The sequence below is a fragment of the Hevea brasiliensis genome, chromosome 7 (genome assembly GCF_030052815.1).
Source record: "Hevea brasiliensis isolate MT/VB/25A 57/8 chromosome 7, ASM3005281v1, whole genome shotgun sequence".
Taxonomy (NCBI): Eukaryota; Viridiplantae; Streptophyta; class Magnoliopsida; order Malpighiales; family Euphorbiaceae; genus Hevea; species Hevea brasiliensis.
This window is the reverse complement of record NC_079499.1, coordinates 3,130,845-3,152,256: the sequence shown is the minus strand read 5'-3', so window position 1 is coordinate 3,152,256 and position 21,412 is coordinate 3,130,845. Positions and strand designations below refer to the sequence as shown.

The 21,412-nt window shown below is 34.1% G+C and overlaps 2 protein-coding genes and 1 pseudogene across 4 annotated transcripts; all 3 read left to right on the top strand.

The window, feature by feature from the left end:
* The first annotated feature begins 3,591 nt into the window (after positions 1 to 3,591).
* Positions 3,592 to 4,871, top strand: LOC110673650 (F-box/kelch-repeat protein At1g23390-like; annotated as a pseudogene).
* A 3,550-nt stretch (positions 4,872 to 8,421) lies between these two features.
* LOC110673669 (protein NSP-INTERACTING KINASE 3) lies at positions 8,422 to 14,399 on the top strand. The gene is made up of 11 exons (XM_021836806.2): positions 8,422 to 9,195; positions 9,589 to 9,721; positions 9,814 to 9,885; positions 10,033 to 10,176; positions 10,310 to 10,381; positions 10,520 to 10,579; positions 10,684 to 10,781; positions 10,877 to 11,023; positions 11,592 to 11,933; positions 12,756 to 13,147; positions 13,848 to 14,399. The coding sequence occupies exons 1-11, from the start codon at positions 9,093 to 9,095 to the stop codon at positions 14,163 to 14,165; spliced, it is 1,881 nt and encodes a 626-aa protein (XP_021692498.2). The 5' UTR covers positions 8,422 to 9,092; the 3' UTR covers positions 14,166 to 14,399.
* A 1,101-nt stretch (positions 14,400 to 15,500) lies between these two features.
* LOC110673670 (protein trichome birefringence-like 2) lies at positions 15,501 to 19,453 on the top strand. Of its 3 annotated transcripts, none has more exons than XM_058149717.1 (5): positions 15,502 to 16,767; positions 17,458 to 17,652; positions 17,742 to 17,930; positions 18,176 to 18,334; positions 18,633 to 18,996. In XM_058149717.1, the coding sequence occupies exons 1-5, from the start codon at positions 15,866 to 15,868 to the stop codon at positions 18,850 to 18,852; spliced, it is 1,665 nt and encodes a 554-aa protein (XP_058005700.1). In that variant the 5' UTR covers positions 15,502 to 15,865; the 3' UTR covers positions 18,853 to 18,996. The 3 variants fall into 3 exon arrangements, with proteins under 3 accessions (XP_058005701.1, XP_058005700.1, XP_058005699.1); XM_058149716.1 differs by having other exon boundaries at positions 15,505 to 16,767; positions 18,782 to 19,453; XM_058149718.1 differs by lacking the exon at positions 18,176 to 18,334 and having other exon boundaries at positions 15,501 to 16,767; positions 18,782 to 19,453.
* Positions 19,454 to 21,412: the final 1,959 nt, after the last annotated feature.

The window sequence follows — 21,412 nt, the reverse complement described above, 5'->3', positions numbered from 1 at the left end:
GGTCGAAAAATATCAATATATAATTCTATCGATGACATACCTCCAATTTCATCAATAAAATTAAACATAATATTTACATCATCATCGTTAGTCAAACCCATACAGTCCCATTTCACTGAACCATCTCCTTCAATGGGTTGTCTGAAAAATATATTTGATATAAATTCACACCCAGCTTCAAGATCAATTGCACGTACTATTTTCATACCTAAAGTACCAAAATCCATGCGTCTACCAATGGTAATGACTGTTGATGAACCCCCACAATAGTCGCAGCCTTCACCATCAATAATAATTTCTCCATCCCAATATAAGGTAGCAAACGATGGAATTGACATTTTTCTGATTAAATAAGAATCCTAGTTATTTGAATGACACATAAGAAAAATTATAATTAATAGTATTGCCTAACTTTGTAAAAAAAAAAAGGAATTCAAATAAATATGCAGTTTGGTTCTTTATTTCGGCCAAACCTATTAAATTTTTAATTCAAATCTAAATTTTTTTTAAAAAATCAAATCTAATGCTGCTGCGGTTTGATTCGGTTCACCTAAGAAATTCTATAAGTACTCGGATAAACTGTCCGGTTCACCTCATATATTCAACTAAATGTGTTGAAAAAAAATAATAAAATGAATCGAACCACTTTGGTTTTCTGGTTCGATTCATTTAATTATTTTTTGATTTTCTGAATTCTCATAATCGATTAGGATAACCATAAATATTCAATTATTTTAATTTCTTTTATTTTTTTATTTTTGTTTGAACTATCAACTTAATAATATTCATTTATATTATATATTCTCTACATTATTTATTATAAAATATTATAAACACTATTTTGCTTGAAATTTTTTCTTCTTTCTATAATTTTAACATTAAATATTTCTAATCTACATATTCAACTACTATATTTTAAAAAAATATATATCTTTTATGTTTTAACTAATATAAACTTTATTTCGGCTATTTATGGTATTTATTAATTTTTTTTAATTATATTAAGAATATAATATTATATTATCTCTTTTATTTTATTCTTTAATATAATATATTATAAACTAAATTTCCTATTATTTTTCACTTTTTTCACTAACTTTTACAATTTTTCAAAGTATATATATATATATTCCTTTCGAATCTTAACCTAGTAATAATTTTTTTTTCAATTAAACCACTATTTAGATTAAATTAACTTTTCCTATTATCCTTAAATTTCTAATTTACATTAAATTTATTTTCTTTCATAATTAAACTTTTTATTAAGAATATATACTATTATCTTATCTATTTCATTTCATTCTTTTATATAATATATCATAAAACAATTTTCCTATTCATTTATTCTTTTATATAAAATTTTATATTTTTAATAAATTTCATCATTTATTAAAATATTATACTATTATTGATATATATATATATATATATATATATATATATATATATATATATATATATATATATATATATATTTTGTTAAAAATATTTCCTTTAATTTTTAAGATTATCTATAAAGTAGTTAAAAATTATAAAAATTAAATATATATTATTCAAAAAAATTCATTTCAAAATATTAATAATAAATCACTCATTTTTCTTCTAATATATGACAATATCACCTAACATTTGTAAAATATTACTCAACAACTATATATAAATGCATACATATTTAAACAAATATAAACATTCAAATATTTAAACAAGACATGCATATTTAAACAAATATAAACACTCAAATATTTAAATATAATATATATTTATTTCCTTAAAAAACTAAAATACGCACCAGGATGCAAGCGCAACAAAATTTCTTGGTCCACCGAACACCTCCACCACCTGCTTCAACAACCAGTTCCGCGAGAAGGGAGAAGCAGCTTGAACATGGGAGAAGAAAGGGAGTAAAAGCTCTGGAGCAATGAGAGAGACGAGAGAGGCAGTGTTGCTTAAATCAGTGGGAGCTTGGGACGCTAGTTTGAGAAGCGTCCACTGTGGTTCTGCCTTGACGGGACACGACGGGACGCCACGAGCACGCGATGCAAGAGGGGTCGCGACGACGGCCGCATGACCAACACGCAGCGACGGCCGTTGATGCAGAATCTCACCGACGCTTGACGCGAATATTAATATTGCTAACGCGAATCTTGTCTTTGGAGAGTTGGACGCTTCTGTTGTTAGCGTGCAGGCAGTGGGACGCTTCTGTTGTTAGCGTGCAGGCAGTGGGACGCTTCTTTGACTAGCGTCCGGGCTTGCTGGCTCTCTGCACGCCATTGTTGGTAGTATCCCGCTCTAAAACGCTATCTTGACTAGCGTCTTTATTTTCTCCCCACACCGTTTCGGTAAAATTTAGATTATCGACCATTTTTCCGTATTTTCATTCTCACGGCACACTTCTATGGTAATTTCCCCCTGGAAAATGGATAGGCTTGTGCTCAACATACATGAGATGAGCTTCAAGAGTCTAGTAGTTTAATCTTCATGAATTGTCTTGGATTCAATTGTGAGGCCCAATGTGAAAGGATTTCAAATGAAATTTTGTTATTATTATTATTTTTTTAAGATAATGGCAGGCATTCTGTTAGTCAAGAATTCCCTATCCTTATAATTGTATGGCAGGTAGGTCCACCCACTGTGACCTAAGATTCCTTGTCCAACAATCAACAAAATACTAAATATCAAAAATGGGTGGATATGAGATATGATTGAATTAATTAACACCTTTAAAAAGATTGGCGGGTGGATATGTACGAGGTTGCTTATCTTTTGATTTAAATAAACTATATATATATATATATATATATATATATATATATATATATATATATATTAAGAAGATATTCTCTATCATGTGATATTCTCTTTTATGATATTGTCACATAGTTAATATGTGACAAAATTTTATACATGATATTATCTTTCATGTTATTGTTACTTGACCAATATATAATAGAGTCTGAAAAATATTACATTATTTTTATATATTAAAATTTAAAAAATATAAAAATTAAAGTTATTAATAAGCACATGTATTAATAGAGCAACTCCCTAATTATAATATATTATGCTTTGCTTTAAGCTAACATGTGTTATTAGTAATAATGTATAAGTCAATTATAAAATATCACTTGTAGATTTAATTGAATAATGTGCATTTATCTTTCAATTTGATAAATTTTAAGTTGAGATTTTCTTTCACTCGTTTTGTAGAAATAAATAATTTTCGTCATCCACCCTTCATTTAATTTATTTTTATTTTGATACTTTGCGTATGAGTACACTTAATAATATAACATGCCAAAAAATAGTATAATAGTTAGCGACCACCAACGGTTGTGGTTGCTTAATACACACATGAAAAATTAGTTGCTTAATAAATTCAACTGTAATGTTCACTCCGTTAGGAAATTAAAAAAATAATAATACATCATTTTACTTCTTAAATGAATTTAAACATATGATCATGTGTGAATGAGTGCGAATGACTAATATATATATATATATATATATATATATATATATATATATATATATATATATATATATATATATATATATAATTATTTAATTTATTAATATATTTAAAAATTTATCATGGCAGAACAGAGCAAAGAAGAAACAACAGCACAACAAAAAAAAGAAGAAGAAACATTAATACATGGGGACATCCTAGAGTCTATATTCACGTACCTGCCTCTCATCGACCTTGTTATCCCTGCTCTCCATGTCTCCGAGTCCTGGAAACGCGCCGTAAAAACTTCTCTTCGTCACTTCAACAAAATCAAACCCTGGCTCATCCTCCACTCTCAGGCTACGAGGTCTCCTCCACAACCGAGTACACTTACGATCCTCGATCGCGCTTCTGGCTCCAGATCCACCACCCTTCCATCCCATACATCTCAGCCCTCCGATCTTCTCAGCCCTCCGATCTTCTCACTCCACGCTCCTCTACATGTTATCACCCTCCAAATTTTCCTTCTCTTTTGACTCCCTGCATGTGGAGAACGGACCCCATTGTCACCGTCGTTAGCCACCGCGTAATTGCTGGAGGGGCTTGTGATTTCGAGGATGATCCTTTGGCTGTGGAAATGTATGACCTCAGGACACGCATGTGGGAGACGTGCGAATCCATGACCGCAATCTTCAAGGATTCCGCCGCCTCCACGTGGCTCTCCACAGTGGTGAGGGGTAACAAAATGTACGTTGCAGAAAAAAGCTCTGGCGTGGCTTACTGGTTCGATCCAGAAACCAAGTCGTGGTACGGTCCCTACAATCTGTGTCCTCAGAGAAACACGTGCATTTCAGCCATTGCATTCGCTGACGACCGTGTTATTTTGATTGGTCTGATCGGAGACAATGAACAAGAAGTTGCTTGAAATTGTGGGAGCTAAACGGCGCGTCGTTTGAGCTTTGCAGAGAGATAGGTGAAATGCCAAAGCAGCTTGTAGCAAAGCTTAGAGGTGAACTTTTTAGCATGTCATCGGCGGTTATTAACGTGATGGGAAATTTTGCGTATATAATCAATACTTCGGCTCCTGAAGAGGTGGTCCTCTGCGAGTTTGGCGGCGGCGAGTGTAATTGAAGCAGCGTGCGGAACGTGGTGGTGAATGATCAGTCTCTATTGATGGAAAGGTTGGTGTTTACATGCGCTAATGTGGGTTTGGGAGATTTGCACGGGGCGATAATGGCCGAGGATAGTCAATTCGCTGTACTGGGAAGAGCAGGAGAGCTTCTGTGACGGGTTCGGGACCCGTCAATTATAGGCAAGAAGCATATAAATTTTTCATACAAGTGAAGGAACGTATCAGCTCTGTTCTGGAACTAGCTAGTTCGTTGGGTTGTTGAAAGCAGCATTAATTAAATACAAATTATTAATTTTGGCCTTTTTATAGGGTAATTTTATCAATTGGTTTAACTTGAAAAGGCTAATATGAATTAATTTAAAATTATATTTAACATATTTTAATTATACAAATTTTAAAATAATTAAACATTCCATAATGTTGGGCTCGGCTCAGCCCAATATTCACCATCTTAGGCCTTCCACAATGTTGGCCTTTGTTAAATTCAGCCTTCTCCATATCCCAATAACTATTTTAGGCATTAGCTCAGCTGACTAAATTCATATCCAGCCTGATACATATGCAAAATGGGTCAATAGGGGCATATCTGTCTTTTAATTTACCACATCCATACATTTGGGTTGGCCTTCCCCAAAATATTCTCAGTTGAAAGTAAATATCAATTATGGTAAATCCTTGGAGTAACCATCACTATCAAGTGTAAGTCAGCATATCCTGAGATTAGTTAGAAGCATCTCTTAACCAAAATGAAAGATTGGTGATATTGAAATTGGATGTGGGTGTAGTTGGTCCACCAAAGGAATAATGAAGACTTGGAGAAGGACCCACTACCCCACAACAAAATAGCTAATGTCATCATCATGGGTCCCCCTAGGTTAATTTTAGTATTATTATTAGAAATTATTTTTTAATTTAATTATAAAAAAATTTAAATTTGAGTGAATAATGATATTGGGGAATTGGGACCAATTGGATTTTGATCACATTTTCTGGTTAGGTTGATGAGATGATAGCATAATATGCGTCAAAGATGTTCTTTCAGTACTGAAAATTTTTGTTAAGGGATAGGTGAAACAGTGTGGGGCCTAGATGAGGCCTTGCAACTCCAGTGTAAGGACAGATCAGGGAATTATGATCTATTTAGTGATTAATGAGTTAAGCATATCATTAAGCATGCTACAAAACTTTATTAAAAATCCTATGTGATTATTACACATAATCCTTATCCTCTGTTTGGAAACAAGGAAAAGAGAAAGAGGGAGAAAGAATGCAAAGATGGATAAAATGGGCAGAGTTGAAATTCCAATTTCCCAAGTACACTAAACCATAGGGGTTTAGGAGGCTATGGAATATTCAGTTTTCCCAATGCGACAAAAATACTCTTGGGCTTTGGGTTTCTACATCACAGCACATCTAGGCATTTTTTGTCCCTTATTTTTTAATTTTTTTAATTGTAAATAATATTATTTTACTGCTAATAAAAAATTATAATTATATTAAACGATCACCAAATATTATGTTGGGCTATCACCGTCGTCGTCATCATCATCATGGATTTATTTTTATCTTAAAATTAATATAAATATATTTATCTAAATAAAATATAAATGAAATTTCTCGTTTCTTAGCTATCATTAACCTAACTTAATTCCGAAAATGCCCATGCCGCCCAAGTGTCAAGCGGTTGGTGGTCCGAATCCGGTGTGCGCACACACCTCCACCAGCACCACCAGCGCGGCGTATTTTAGTCTTTTTGTGTATAGTATAAAAAGAAAGCAATAATATTAAAAATGATTTCGAATAATTTTGACTCTAACAAATTTTTCAATGCAAATTATAAAAAACAATTTAAAAGTTCTGATATTAACTTTTTGATAAAAAAAAATTTAAAGTTCACATGTTAATTTAAAAAAATCAAAATACTCCTTACCCTAATTTTTAATATAAAATAATTTAATCATTAAGATTTTATTATATTAACAAAATAGTCATTTAAATTTAATTCATTATTATTTATAATAAAAATATTATAAATTTATAATTCTTATATTTCATAATATTTTTATTTTATTTTATAATATTATTGGTATATTATAGATTTGAATTAAAAGAATTTAATTGAGAATTTTATAATTAACAAAAAAAATATAATAACCTAACAATCAAGGAATAATCTATAATGATTAAATTGTAATTCATTCTAACGAAATATAAATAATTTCCTTTTGTTTACTATAAGTTTCAGGAACTCTTTTATTAAAAAACTAATTTTAGATCCATACAAAATCATGTGATAGTTTTTTTTTATATAATTTTTCAAAATTTTTAAATGTTTCAGAACAATTTGTATATTTTGTATTAAAATTGTAAATAAAAATTTCAAAATTTTAAATTAAAGAATAATTAATCCCTATAATATGTAATAAAAATATAAATGTAGTAAATAACATTTTTTGATAAACAACACTTTGCTTAGAGGAAAAAATAGTAAAATAAAATCTTTTATATTTTTTATTATTTAAAAAATAAAAAGAAATTTGAAAATTTTTAAAGTTTCCTCATCATTCCAATTTAATGAATTGAATTTTATAAATCCTTAATTTAAGATATTTTCATAATTTTAAAATTTTTAAAAAATATATTATTTTATAAAACATTCTGCAAACAAAGTATAATAAAAAAAAATAGAAAAAGTTAAAGTATTTGAAAATAAATTATCGAGAAAAAAGGTGGATAGGCAAGTACCATTCCCACATGGAAATATGGGATGATAGTGATGAGGAGCATGCAGGGTTAGACAATAGACTGCTGTAGTACCCTATTGGACCAATCATGACCGTTGATGGGATTGATTAAAGCATCGAGAAGCGGGAAAAGGAAAAGGCAAAGGAAAGGGTGGGTCCATTCAAGTAATGATAATGTTCTGCACCGGTGCATCTTAGCAAGAACATTCATGCCTACGCTTTGCACACAAGTTTCATACAGATCGGTGCTCTCCCCCTCTAATTTAAATAATATTTTTTATATATAATTCTTTTTTAGAATCTAATTTTTTATTTTTATATTTATAAATCATATATTTATAAATTAATTTGATAAAATATTATATTTTATTATTTTTATTTAATTTTTAAAATTTTATTATAAATTTAATTTAATATATTTTTAATATTTTATTAATAAATATATTTATGTATTATTTTTTATTTAACATATTAATTATTTATCAATTATTTATAAATATTTTAATTAAATATATATTTATTTAAAATTTCAAATATTTCGATTATCATAAATTCAGTTAAATGCCCTCTAAATTGAGTGTATTGGGTAATATGCTGGTATTAGTTGTAGTTTGAACTTAATTTTTTCTGGATTTTTAATAAAATTTTAATTTAAAAAATACATGATATTAAATGGAGATCGGTTAAGACATCCGCATAAATACGGCGCATTTTAGCAAGGGTGGGCCATGAGGTGCAGAAACTTTTAACAGAATGTGATTATTAAATTACTTTAGCAAAATGAACTTGAAGACAGAGGACTAGAAGCCAACAAAGGCCAAGACAATCCAAGCACGTGACCTGCTAAATCCTTACCTGCAAAAGATTTTTTTTTCTTTTCTTTTCTTTTTTCTTTTTACCAACCCATTGTTCTCTATTATCATCACTCCCACACATTCCTTCAGTCCAATCACTGAATTTTAAATCTATTAATTTTTTATTTGAAGAATTATATTATATTAATATTAGAGAATAAATTTAAAAAAATACAAAATTGAATTAATATTCCCTCCCTCTAAAAAAGAAAGGGAAATAACAGTATTTTTCTCTTTTGTTACTGGCTCTGCATCTGTATCTGTGTCTCCTTTGGCATTTTGTTTTGGCCTTTGGTTTTTTGGCTCTTCTCTCTTTCTTTCTGTCTCTGTGACTCTAATTTTCATTAAAGATCTCATTTTTAGCTTGTTTCTGTGTGTTGAAGAGGATAATGACAGTAGTGGAATCACGGAGGAGAAGAGACTAACAGAGTGAGCCTACTAACCAACAGCAAACCCACATGGAATTTGTGGGGATCAACCAAAAGTTAAGAAATCATACATGGGCATTCCCAGATCTCTAGGATCTTAAAAGCCCAGGCTTTGAATGGCTTGCTTGTTTCTCGAGAAAATTCTCTTCTTTTTTAGCTGATGTTTCAGCTCAGTTTGATTCACATATTCTCTGTGCCCCAGCTGGGTGATTTATAAGATAGTGAATTTGGTTCCATTTGAACATTTTTATCTGGTTTCTGCAAAGTGAAAGGGAAAAAAGGGTAAACTGTTCTTGTTATGGAAATGGGAGTGGCTTTGTGCTTTATGCGGCTCTGATTCTGGAGGGAGCTTTTTATTTGGATAAGGTAATTGAAAGTTCATGTCATCCAAAATATGGCTTGTGGGGTTGCCGGATATGGCTATTTTGATCAGAGGATAGAGGTTGTTCAAAGAGAGTAAAGTTAGTGCACTGTGAATAGAAGAGTATGGAAGAGAGGATTTTCTGGCTGTGGAGAATGGGTTATTTGGTTTTGGCATTGATGGAGATTTCTTCTGCTACTCTTTCTCCCACTGGTATAAACTATGAAGGTCAGTTTACTTTCTCCAAGATCTTTGCTCTCTTCCTCTTTCTCCCTCTCCGCCTCAGTGTTTTCCGTTTACTTCTGGTAAACTTCATTTGCTAATTAGTTCTGCAACTCAAATATTTCTGAATGTACTTCATATATGAATTGGGAGTAATTATTCTTATCTTATCTTGTGCTGAATACTATTAATGCCCTACAGGGTTATCAGAACTACCCTCATAAAACCACCATGGTTGTACTTTATTACTTTCTTTCATCTGCTTCCATTAATCTATCCAGTGATATCTAAGAACTGTAGCTTCAAGATCTTCTTTTGGTCATATTTGTCTTCCATATATCCTCTTTATACAGATTTTCATGTTGGTGATCTTGCTTATTTGAATTGAAATTTGAGCAGTGGTTGCTTTGGTGAGCATAAAAACTGCTTTACATGATCCATACAATGTTCTGGAGAGTTGGGATATCAACTCTGTTGATCCTTGTAGCTGGAGAATGGTTACTTGCTCTCCTGACGGATATGTTTCTGCCTTGTAAGTTGCCTTTATTTCTTTCTGTATTTTCCGTTTCTTCCTATATATATATTTTTTGGTTTCAGGAACTGATCAGTTATTGTCTAAAACAGGGGACTTCCCAGTCAGAGTTTGTCTGGGACCTTATCTCCTTGGATTGGGAACCTTACAAACTTGCAATCAGTGTAAGTTGCTGGCTTCAATTTTTCAGTATTGAATGCTTGCTTTGTTCTTTTTCAACACTTAATATACTAAATTTGATTATTTTGCATCAATATAAAGTTTTCTTCTAGTGCATGAATGATATATGCCACCTCTACATAAATATGCAGGTTGTTGCAGAATAATGCCATTTCAGGCCCTATACCTACTGCAATAGGGAGGTTGGGGAAGCTTCAAACACTTGATCTCTCCAACAATACGTTCAGTGGGGAAATACCAGCTTCCTTGGGGGACCTCAAGGACCTGAATTACCTGTGAGTTTCAAAAATAGTGTGCTTTTTCTTTTTTACTGGTGAGGTTTGCTTTCCGCCAGATGCTGCACACTTGGCTTATTTATGCTGATTGATTCAAATTCTTGCCCATTATTGTTGTTGATGATCAATTCAGGCGGTTAAATAACAACAGCCTTTCTGGACCCTGCCCTGAGACGCTGTCCAACATTGAAGGTCTCACTCTTGTGTATGTCCTTACACCTTTGCAGACTACACACTGTTAAGGGTTTGCTGTAATCATAGGAACGTTTCTGTTAAAATAGCTGCTTTATTCTTATTTTTGTGAACATACTTATTCAGAATTATAAATGATTCTTGCTTGTAGGGATCTTTCATTTAACAATCTGAGTGGTTCTTTGCCCAAAATATCAGCAAGAACTTTCAAGTGAGCATTTATTTTCCTCGTTCCAATAGTCCTTAACTTCTCCTAACTTCAATTTATTACTAAATACTAACACAACTTCTCCATGCTATTCTTTTCATTGTCAGAGTTATAGGCAACCCTTTAATATGTGGACCAAAGGCCAGTAACAACTGCTCTGCTGTCTTTCCGGAGCCTCTTTCTCTCCCACCTGATGGTCTAAAAGGTACCTTCATGTAATTACACATACTCATCTGTTTGCTTCTTGTTCTTCTCCACAACAATAGATGATGTTCGTGTTGCTTCTCTTCGGTTTCTTAGGTCAATCAGACTCTGGAGCCAGTAGCCATCACGTGGCTATTGCTTTTGGTGCAAGCTTTGGTGCTGCTTTTTCCATCATAATTGTTATCGGGTTCCTCATTTGGTGGCGATATAGACGCAATCAGCAGATTTTCTTTGATGTTAATGGTTAGTTTCATTCATTGTCATTCATTTTATTCTTCTTTCTTCTGTACTCTATAGCTTTCCACTTATTGTTCTGTTCATTGAAATTTAAAAGTTTTGACAATAGTTTCCTATTTTATGTGTCATTTATTAAATTCAAGAAGTTAATTGCCAGAGTTACATGGTCTTGCTTTATACTTTGTGCTGCTTCAAAGTCATCAGAATGACTTGTCTTATGCAATTTTGGTATTTATCATAAGCTATGATAAGAAACTTTGAAAGTTGTTTTGGAATGGTTATTGGCATTGCTTCCTAAGTTTTTATGGAAGTAATTGGTAAGTATTGCTTGGGAAATGGTTTTGCCGCCCCAATGTTACTATTAGGGGAAAGGAAGACAGATAAGCAGAATTCCTTGCAACAAAGTGATGGGGAATCAAAATAACTCCATACCACCAAGTTAAAAATTTGCTTAAATAATAGCATAAATAGTTCTCTTATATTTTGGATGTTATTTTACTGCATTTTCAAGTGCATTTTCAGGTGCCTCTAAATGCATTTCAATTTTCCTCAACTTCTAAGTTTTGCTTGGCAGAACAATATGACCGAGAGGTATGCTTGGGCCATTTGAGAAGATACACATTTAAGGAGCTTAGGGCTGCAACTGATCATTTCAATTCAAAGAACATTCTGGGGAGAGGTGGATTTGGGATAGTTTACAAGGGATGTTTGAATGATGGAACACTGTTGGCTGTCAAAAGGCTGAAGGACTATAATGTGGCTGGTGGTGAAATCCAATTCCAGACGGAAGTAGAAACAATAAGCTTAGCTGTCCACCGAAATCTTCTCAGGCTCTCTGGGTTCTGCACTACTGAGAATGAAAGGCTTCTTGTTTACCCCTATATGCCAAATGGAAGTGTAGCATCTCGATTAAGAGGTCAGTATTCATCTTTAGCCCAAGATTCTAAACCATTTATCCACATGTGGGGAACCTTGGCTGCTGTTATCCATTAGCTGGCGCTGACACAATTTGCTCACACTAGCCATCCTGCAGGACCACCATAAAATGCACGATAGCCACCATGATTTGCAACTGGCAGGACCAGCAAAACCCTAATCACAAGCACAAGCCAATTTATGGTGACTGCCACAACCAGAGACATATTCATCCTCTGGCTGTTAACTTCCAATTGTTACCACTTCAAACTCCGCTCACTGCCGCCATCATTATTTTCGCCTGGATAGTCAAAATGCCATAATATAATATTCTAGCTTGTGGCAGTGTGTTTTTCTTTGACTGAACTACTTTCACTCACTCCTTAACACCCCTATACCCTCTCCCAAACCAAAAAAAGGGATATGATTTCCAATTATATCAGTTTGCTTGGTGAGATTTCAAATCTGATACTGCACGTTTTCATCTTCATACTTCCAAGTACGGCCTTTCAGAGACAACTATTTTGAATTCATTTCTTATGAGTTGAACCATGATCTTTTTTAAATTACTGCATAACACATTCTAAGCTCATTGCTTCCAGAAAAGGATTTATGCTCCCAAGTGGTAATTTAGCACATCAGCAACTTGATTGCTTTAACAAATTGGAATATTTGTGCAGTGAGTTGCTGTACTTTTATTGCCAAAAATCCATCATGATTCCAGTGATCCTATTATACTTTCAGTTTTCTTAAAATAATAGTTTTCTTTGCAACATATCATCTACCAGAGACTAATTTTATCAGATATGGATTCTATTATCAGATCACATTCATGGCCGGCCAGCTTTGGACTGGGCAAGGCGAAAGAAGATAGCTTTAGGTACCGCTAGAGGGCTTCTTTATTTGCATGAGCAATGTGACCCCAAAATTATTCACCGTGATGTTAAAGCAGCCAACATTTTGTTGGATGAAGACTTTGAGGCAGTTGTTGGTGATTTTGGATTGGCAAAGCTTTTGGATCACAGAGATTCCCATGTGACCACAGCTGTGCGTGGCACTGTTGGCCACATTGCTCCAGAATACTTGTCAACAGGCCAGTCATCAGAGAAGACTGATGTGTTTGGGTTTGGGATATTACTTCTCGAGCTTATCACAGGTCAGAAGGCTATGGATTTTGGAAGAGCAGCTAACCAGAAGGGTGTCATGCTTGATTCGGTACTCTCTCTCTCTCTCTCTCTCTCTCTCTCTCTCTCTCTCTCTAGGTGTGTGTGTGTGTGTGTGTTTGGGAACCTATGATAAATGAATTTGAAAAGTAAAATAACCAAGTTGATATTGTTTGATTGGATTACGTTTTGGATTTTAGCATGTAAATGGGATTCTTGCAAGTGGATTGTCATGGGATTCCAAATTCCACCTACTTGATAATTTGTTTGCTGGCATCATCTTTCTATTTTTTGCTCCTAATCATTCAGTGTTCCCCACAACATTGGTAAAATATATAATCAACTTGATTTGTTGGTCAATAATACCACTCTGTCTTGGGAACCTATGATAAATGAATTTGAAAAGTAAAATAACCAAGTTGTTAATATTTGAGTTGGATTATGTTTTGGAATTTTAGCATGTAAAGGGGATTCTTGCAAATGGATTGTTATGAAATTCCACCTACTTGATAATTTGTTTGTTGCAATCATCTTTCTATTTTTTTGCTATTAATCATTCAGTGTTCCTTACAACATCGGTGAAATACTGATCAACTTGATATGTCAGTCTTATGGTTAGAGGGGGAGGAGGAGGGGGGATCAAATAATATGCCAAACATACTTGTCATTGCTGTGGATGAGTTGGTAAACTGTGTTGGTCAAAGATTCTCCTGCATTCAGATGATTGATTGCTTGTTAAAATTCTTTTTCAGGTGAAGAAGCTCCATCAAGAGGGCAAGTTAAATCTACTAGTGGATAAGGATCTTAAGGGAAATTTTGACAGGATTGAATTGGAAGAAATGGTTCAAGTTGCTCTTTTATGTACTCAATTTAATCCTTCCCACCGCCCAAAGATGTCTGAAGTACTAAAGATGTTAGAAGGCGATGGTTTAGCTGAGAAATGGGAAGCATCGCAGAAGATTGAGACCCCAAGGATGAGATCATGTGAAAATCATGGTAAAAAATATTCAGATTTTATAGAAGAATCTTCACTTGTGGTAGAAGCAATGGAGCTTTCTGGGCCACGGTGATGAATCCTTTCGCACTCGCTCTTACACCTCCTTATGTTTATGAAAAGCAAAGCTCTGAAACTAGGAAAATATGTCACTGGTGTTGATATGATATCTATTGAATGCATGTATTCATCTGTGTAAAAAAAATGAAAAGTCATGTATAAGCATCTCGTTGTTGGAAAAATCAGTTGAGTTGATTGCTCTCTCACAATTTTGACAATTGTCTTAGAATATCATAGAGTTTTCTATGTACTTATTACATCTCTTCTGTCATTTCTTCTTGGCCAAAAAATGTCTTCCATTGATGGGTTGCTAAGCAGAGTGTGATCACACAGAGGACTTGGTTCAGGCAAGGGGCTTCATTCTTTGTGCTGCTGCTTCATGGCTGAACCAAGTCCAGCCCTCCTGGAAATCCTGATGTTGGAGGTTGAATATGCTCTAATCCCATTAGTTATTGGGCCCTTTTTAAATTGCCAAAATTCAGTTAGTGTGCTTGATTTTTACCTGTGGGTAATGCTAATGCTACCACAAATTTGTTCTTTTTTTTCTTTGGCCAAATATATAAATTGCTTTATATGCTTTGTTGAAATGTATTAAATTGATTTTTTTAAGGCACACTCCTATTTATAATTATAATTATTTTTTAAAATTTATTTATCATATACACAATTTTTTAATTTGTAACAACAATAATTAAATTTAAAAGAATAGTCTTAAATTCTCAAATTAATTTTTATTAGTAAAATTTTATATCAAATATATTTTTTTTGATATTGTAATAAAAGTAATATTACAAATTAATTTTTCATGTATGATTATTAGATTGGCCTCTTCAATTCAGTTAAAAATAAACTATTTATTGGGTTAATAATTTAAATATTATTATGTATATTTTTTTTTCAAAAAATAATTACAATTAATATAAATTTTAAGCGATTAATTAGACTTCTACCTTATTGGAGCCGACTGTGGAGAGGGAAAAGTTCAGGTATAGTGAATGCATGGTGCACCTGCCACGAAAATCATTCACAGCCGTGTGTCTCTTACTCAATGGATCAGATTCGCGGTGGCAAGCACCACTGCACTGGCTCTATCTGTCGGTGACAGAAGCACATGCCCCGCGTGCTCTCCAAAGTGGCACAGGCTCTTGATATTTCATGTCGACGTGAAGACGCCACGTGTCAGCGGTGATTAGATCCGCCTGGTGCTTCTGTCTTCTACTGTTCAAAACCAAATCTACAATGGAACTCTTTGAATGACCAAACTGCCCCTACAAATATAAATAATATAAAATTGTGCTCAAATCTTAAAATTTCCTTTTCTATTCAATTCAACATCAAGAAAATTTGATGGAGAAACAGCATGAGAAAGAAATTCTAGCCTGGATATACCTTAAAAATAATTTTTTAAAAAAATCAAATGTGTAGGGGCATTCTGGTAATTGTGTAAATGCAGTTCCCTCTCTTGGTAATTCTGTAGTCTACTATTTGACAAAAAAACTCTTTCGTCTCCTATGTTCAACGCTTTCACCTTTCTCTGCTGTATTCTCTCTTCTGATGTGTATCCAAACAAGCGCAAGAATGTCACTCCAAACTTCTTCTTTGTGATCTCCGGACCATTATCAACTCTCTTTCCACATTCCTTCTTCACATTTTCCACTCCCTTTTAAGCTCCGATTCCTCTCAGGTGCATGCTTTTTTTGCTTTCTCTGTTCAATCATGGATCCTAAGAAACTTGCATTGCCAGACCAGGTACTTTCACCCAGAAGAAAGGTCGTTTCTGGCCTTGTTTTGTGGATTGGTGCTTCTCTTATTATACTTTCTCTGCTTTTGTTTAGTAATTCTTTCAAGGGTCGTGTAGTCGCGCCTTTACTTCAGGGGTTCAATACTGTTAGTGTCAATTCTTCTTTTGTTTCATGGCGTTTCTCATTTCCAACTACTCATCTACCTTCTTCTGTTACTAGTAATGATACTGGCGCTAAGGAAACGTATAGTTCTGAGGATTTGATTGCAAAAGCCCCTGATGCGGATGCATCACAGGTCCAGGTCTTAGTAAAGAAATTCCATTTGGGAAATTCAACTGAAAATGTTAAAAATAGAAGCATGACAGTTGACGAAGGCACAGTTCTAGAGCAAACCCAGGAAGCAAAAGGTGGAAATATCTCAGATCCTAGTGGGAATGGAAGTGTTTTAGACGGTACCCATTTGGGTAATTTTTCTGATACGGTAAAGAACGTAAACTTGCCTGGTGAAGAAGGAATTCTAATTAGGAATTTTAGCCTCACTGGCGATGGATGTAAGGATGCAAACATAAGTACCGCTGGGAAGTCTCTAACAAATTCCAGTACTGAAAACAATACAGTTGTTAAATATAGCGATAAGGGCAATTTGTTACACAAAGAAGTTGGTATATACCCTGGTGGAGAAGAAGAAAATCAAAATGCAAGTTTTGAGACATGCAACATATTCGATGGGCGGTGGGTGAAGGATGATTCTAAGCCTTACTATCCTGCAGGCTCTTGTCCTCATATTGATAGGGATTTTAATTGTTATCTTAATGGGAGGCCCGATGATGGATTTGTTAAATGGAAATGGCAGCCAAATGAGTGTAACATCCCAAGGTATGTTCTACTATAATGCTTTTGCTGCTATTATTATTATTATTATTAGCTGTTTTACATTTTCAATGGAAGGAAAAATAGATTCAATTCTGAATGGTTCTCTGCAAAGAATGATAATAAAATGAAATAAAAAGACTATTCATTTCAAGTTGGTCATACAAACTTCGAACGTTTGACTTTAAAAGGCTATTGTTTTTGTTGGGTGTGTTGACTGGTGCACTTGGACTAATTATCATCACACGCCAAGTTCTGTAGGTATCTAAAGTTGCTTAGGATGCTTAAACTATGGTTGATAGCAAAAAGATGGAACTAATGATCTTTTGTAATCATAACCTATGTTCAGCTACTGCCCTGTGGGAAGATTTAATGCTGGATGGAATAGTCACTTAATCTTCAAGTTTCAAGTTAAAGATTATATGTTTGACTCATTTGGACTTAATGCATGTGGTTTATACATGATTGCAAGCATATTTTAATCAAATAAGCAATATATAATTATTCTTAGACACTTCTGAATTGACTTATTCATTAAAGACCAAGTTGTTATCGTGTAAAGATTCATGGAGTATTATGGTCAACTTTTCGAATACAGGTGTGAATCTTTGCATGGAATGTTCAGCATTTTAAACATGTAGTAAAAATATACGAAGGTTTTTCTTTCTCTGTTTAATGATTACCGTTGCCATCTAGTTTGAATGCAACTGATTTTCTGGAGAGGTTAAGAGGACAGAAGTTGGTTTTTGTTGGGGATTCACTGAATCGGAACATGTGGGAGTCCCTTGTATGCATCCTTCGCCATAGCATCAGAAACAAGAAAAGAGTCTATGAGATCTCTGGAAGGAGAGAATTCAAAAAGAAAGGCTTCTATGCTTTTAGATTTGAGGAAAGTTACCACGTTTCCTTAGTTTCTTCCAATAAAATGTTTATTTAATTTCCGTTACTCTAATAGGCCATATTTTGCTGTCTCTGCAGGACTATAACTGTACGGTGGATTTTGTTGGTTCTCCATTTCTTGTTAGGGAATCATCCTTCAATAATAAAAATGGAACATTTGAGACCTTGAGGTTGGACTTGATGGACCATGCAACTAAAATGTATCAAGATGCTGACATCATAGTTTTCAATACAGGTCATTGGTGGACCCATGAGAAAACTTCTAGAGGGTGAGTGCCATTTTGTTTTGTTTTGTTTTGTTAAAATTCGATGGCTTAGTGTTTGTGTAGGTCACACATTCTCAAGAACCATAAATTCGTAGTGTCATGATCTCAGAGTTTCATGCTATCTTTACCTTGACATTTCCTGTGCTGTGTTACAAATTACTGTTCATGTTTTTATATGTAACAAATTGCATTTTCAATCAAGGAATTAACCTCATTGCAATTTCTTAATATATGTTATCCTTTAATAGAGAAGACTATTATCAAGAAGGTAACTATGTACACCCAAGGCTCAAGGTCTTGGAAGCATATAGGAGAGCACTTCTGACTTGGGCCAGATGGGTTGACAAGAACATAGACAGCAATCAAACCCTTGTTTTTTTCAGAGGATACTCAGTTACCCATTTCAGGTGTGGGATTGCTTTCTCACTCTGCTTTGCTTGTGATTGTGATTGAATACCTTGTCTGTTATTTTTTCCTTTTATTTTGTTAATATAGTTTCATATTCGTACTTTCGTTCTAATTGTGAACGTTCATCTACTTCTATCTGAAGTACTTGGTCCATAAACTTGTACTTTTCAAATGAAATAGATTTTACAAGTTGTCTATCATGAAGTTTAGCATTTTTAGGTCTCCTTGGCAAAGTGAATTCTATCTCAAAACTGATATTGTAATTTCTCTTTGGTTTTAATCTATATGAATGGTAAGAGGAATAACTATGGGAGCTTGCAGCTGCTTCTTGGCAAGAATTAGTGTTTACTTCATGAGAACCCAAAGGGGGAATTTCTTCTCTTATTCTTTGCCCATGTCATATGTGATGGAGAAAAATGTTTCTCATGTGTTTGATGTGGTCACAGAGGTGGACAGTGGAATTCAGGAGGGCAGTGTCACAAAGAAACAGAGCCAATATTTAATGCAGCTTACTTAGCAAAGTACCCTTCCAAAATGAGAGCTTTTGAGCACGTGCTTCTAGATATGAAAAGTCCAGTTATATATTTAAACATAAGCAGGCTGACAGATTACAGAAAAGATGGGCACCCTTCCATCTACAGAATGCAATACAAGACAGCAGAAGAACAAATTGCTGCTGAGCGATCTCAAGATTGCAGTCATTGGTGCTTGCCTGGAGTGCCAGATACTTGGAATGAATTATTATATGCTTCACTCTTGAAGGCTGGGAGGGGATCTTGGAGAATCTGAATAGAGTTGTGCAGAAATCATGTGTCTTACAATAATTTGTTATTCTTTAGATCTTTTCTACCTATCTTATCATCTCAACTAAAAGTTTTTTAGGTTAGGACTAGAAAATTATGTTGATGCATTGTGAGAAGTACCGATTAGTAAAAGCTTTGAGTTTCTGGCTTGCCTTTTCCCCTAATTTTTTCATTTAGGCGTCCATTTAGGCAGAGAATTGTGTGTCAATGCAGGGTATGTAGAGTTTGTATTAAACAAAGCGGCTGATTTAGTCATGCAGATTCAAAAGGTCACCATGTACATTTTACTTACCAATCAATAAAGGTCTTTCCTCATTTGGGATTTTGATGGGAAATTATAAATTTTGCTGTGATTGCAAATCTTTTTATTTTGAATGTAATGTATTGGCTAGCTGAAGGCAGAGTTGGGGGCAGCTCAATTGCTTTGCTGTCAACTCGGTCATCACTTGTCTATACTTTACTAAAATTTGACCTATTGGAATTTGACAAGTGGGGTTGCAGAAAATTTAATTACTTTATATTAGCGTACGCAACCTAAGGCTATAATGGAAGATGATGTCATTCAAGAAAAGTCTTTCAGAAGTGGATGATAATGGCTCTCTCAAGGAAAAACTAAGGTCACGAGGCCAACGTCTGTATCCTTTGAAATTGTTTCTTTCTTTCTTCATGTTCAGTTCACACTGGGAAGCAATTTGTATTAATTTTGCTTCAGATTTAGACAAAGAACAGTCGGTGATTTGAGTTGAATGGACGGTTCCATCCTGCAAGTTAAATGCTTTCTTATCACAGAAGCAACTGATAGAAATTAGCAATTGAAAAGAAGGAAACCATGGCTCTATCCTTCCATAACTGGTTAAAGCGCTGTTGGAATTAATAAATCCAAATTGCTTGGCGCACACATGCATGAAGAAGGAGAGAGAGATGATCAAATTATTGTCTACTGGATTGGAGAAAATGATCAGTTTACAATAGCAAACAAACAAAGCTCAACCACAAGCTCTGGCTGAGGTTCTGTTGAAACAGACTTTTATTATCATGCAAGAAAGAAACTACATTAAAACAAGAGAAAAGAACAAGAAATTAAGCCATAAAAGACTCATAAACCGAGCCTGTTGCCGTTCTGTGACTTGCCGGTCTACCAGGCATTAGCCAAAACACTCTGCTTGCTTACACTTCTTTATCTGTGCGATACTTGGTCATGGCTATGCACAGGCAAACTGTTGGAATTTTGAAGGAGGTTGTGGAATTCCTCTCTCCAAGCCCCCAAGCTGTTCGAGACCCAAGGATGGATTCTTGAAAAAAGACCACTATACCTATCAGATTCAAGAAACTGATAGCTTTGTTACATGCTATCCAATGGATTCAGGAAACTGATAGCTTTGTTATATACTATCCAACGGGCTCTAATTGAGGCCAAGTGGGGGGGTTACTCCTTTGCTTGGGGCCTTAAATAGCTGGGATTGAGAAGAGGTGACATGAAATAAGAGACTATATTATTCATTGTTATCCTAAACAACCCTTACTTTTCCATTAAAATTTCACTATTAAAAGCTGCTGTGATTGGAAAGGTTTCCTAACAACTTGCAGATGTCTCCATTTGATGACCATCTTAGCAATTGGAGAAGGATGTTAATGTCAATATAGAAAAAGATGCTACTTTTCTTTGGTGCTTTGCTTTAGATTTATTGGAGTCTTTCTACTTTTCTATTGCATAAGTGGATCCACTAACTTATGCTAATCTCCAACCATTTCCTTCCAAACAAATCCCACTAAATCCCATATTTTCTAGCAACAAAGCCAGCTGTGGTGTGCCTTTGTTGTGAGCCAGAGCCACTAATAGCCAATTGACTCCCACCAAACCAATCAAAATCAACCATCCTTCTTTTATTATATAACCAATATGGTACAATTAACACTATACAATAGCAAACACTTTTATAAATTATTTCATAAATTTTAATGATTATAAATAGATAGAAAATTAAATTATCATTCAAATTAATTTAAGTTAATTATGCTGAGTGAAAAAAGTGATATGAATGCGATCTTATAGTTATGTCCCTATCATCTCTTCTTTTACAATCTTGAGGAGATTTCTACACTATTCCCATTATCGACATGAAATAAAGCGTGGCATTTCCTGTATAGCTATGTGATTTGAAGTGGAAAAGTGCAACTATTTTAATATTAATTTTGTGCTCCTCTATGATAGGATCTTATGTCCAAACACAGTGATCTCCCCCTCAGAATTGCACCCAATAATACCCACTTGGA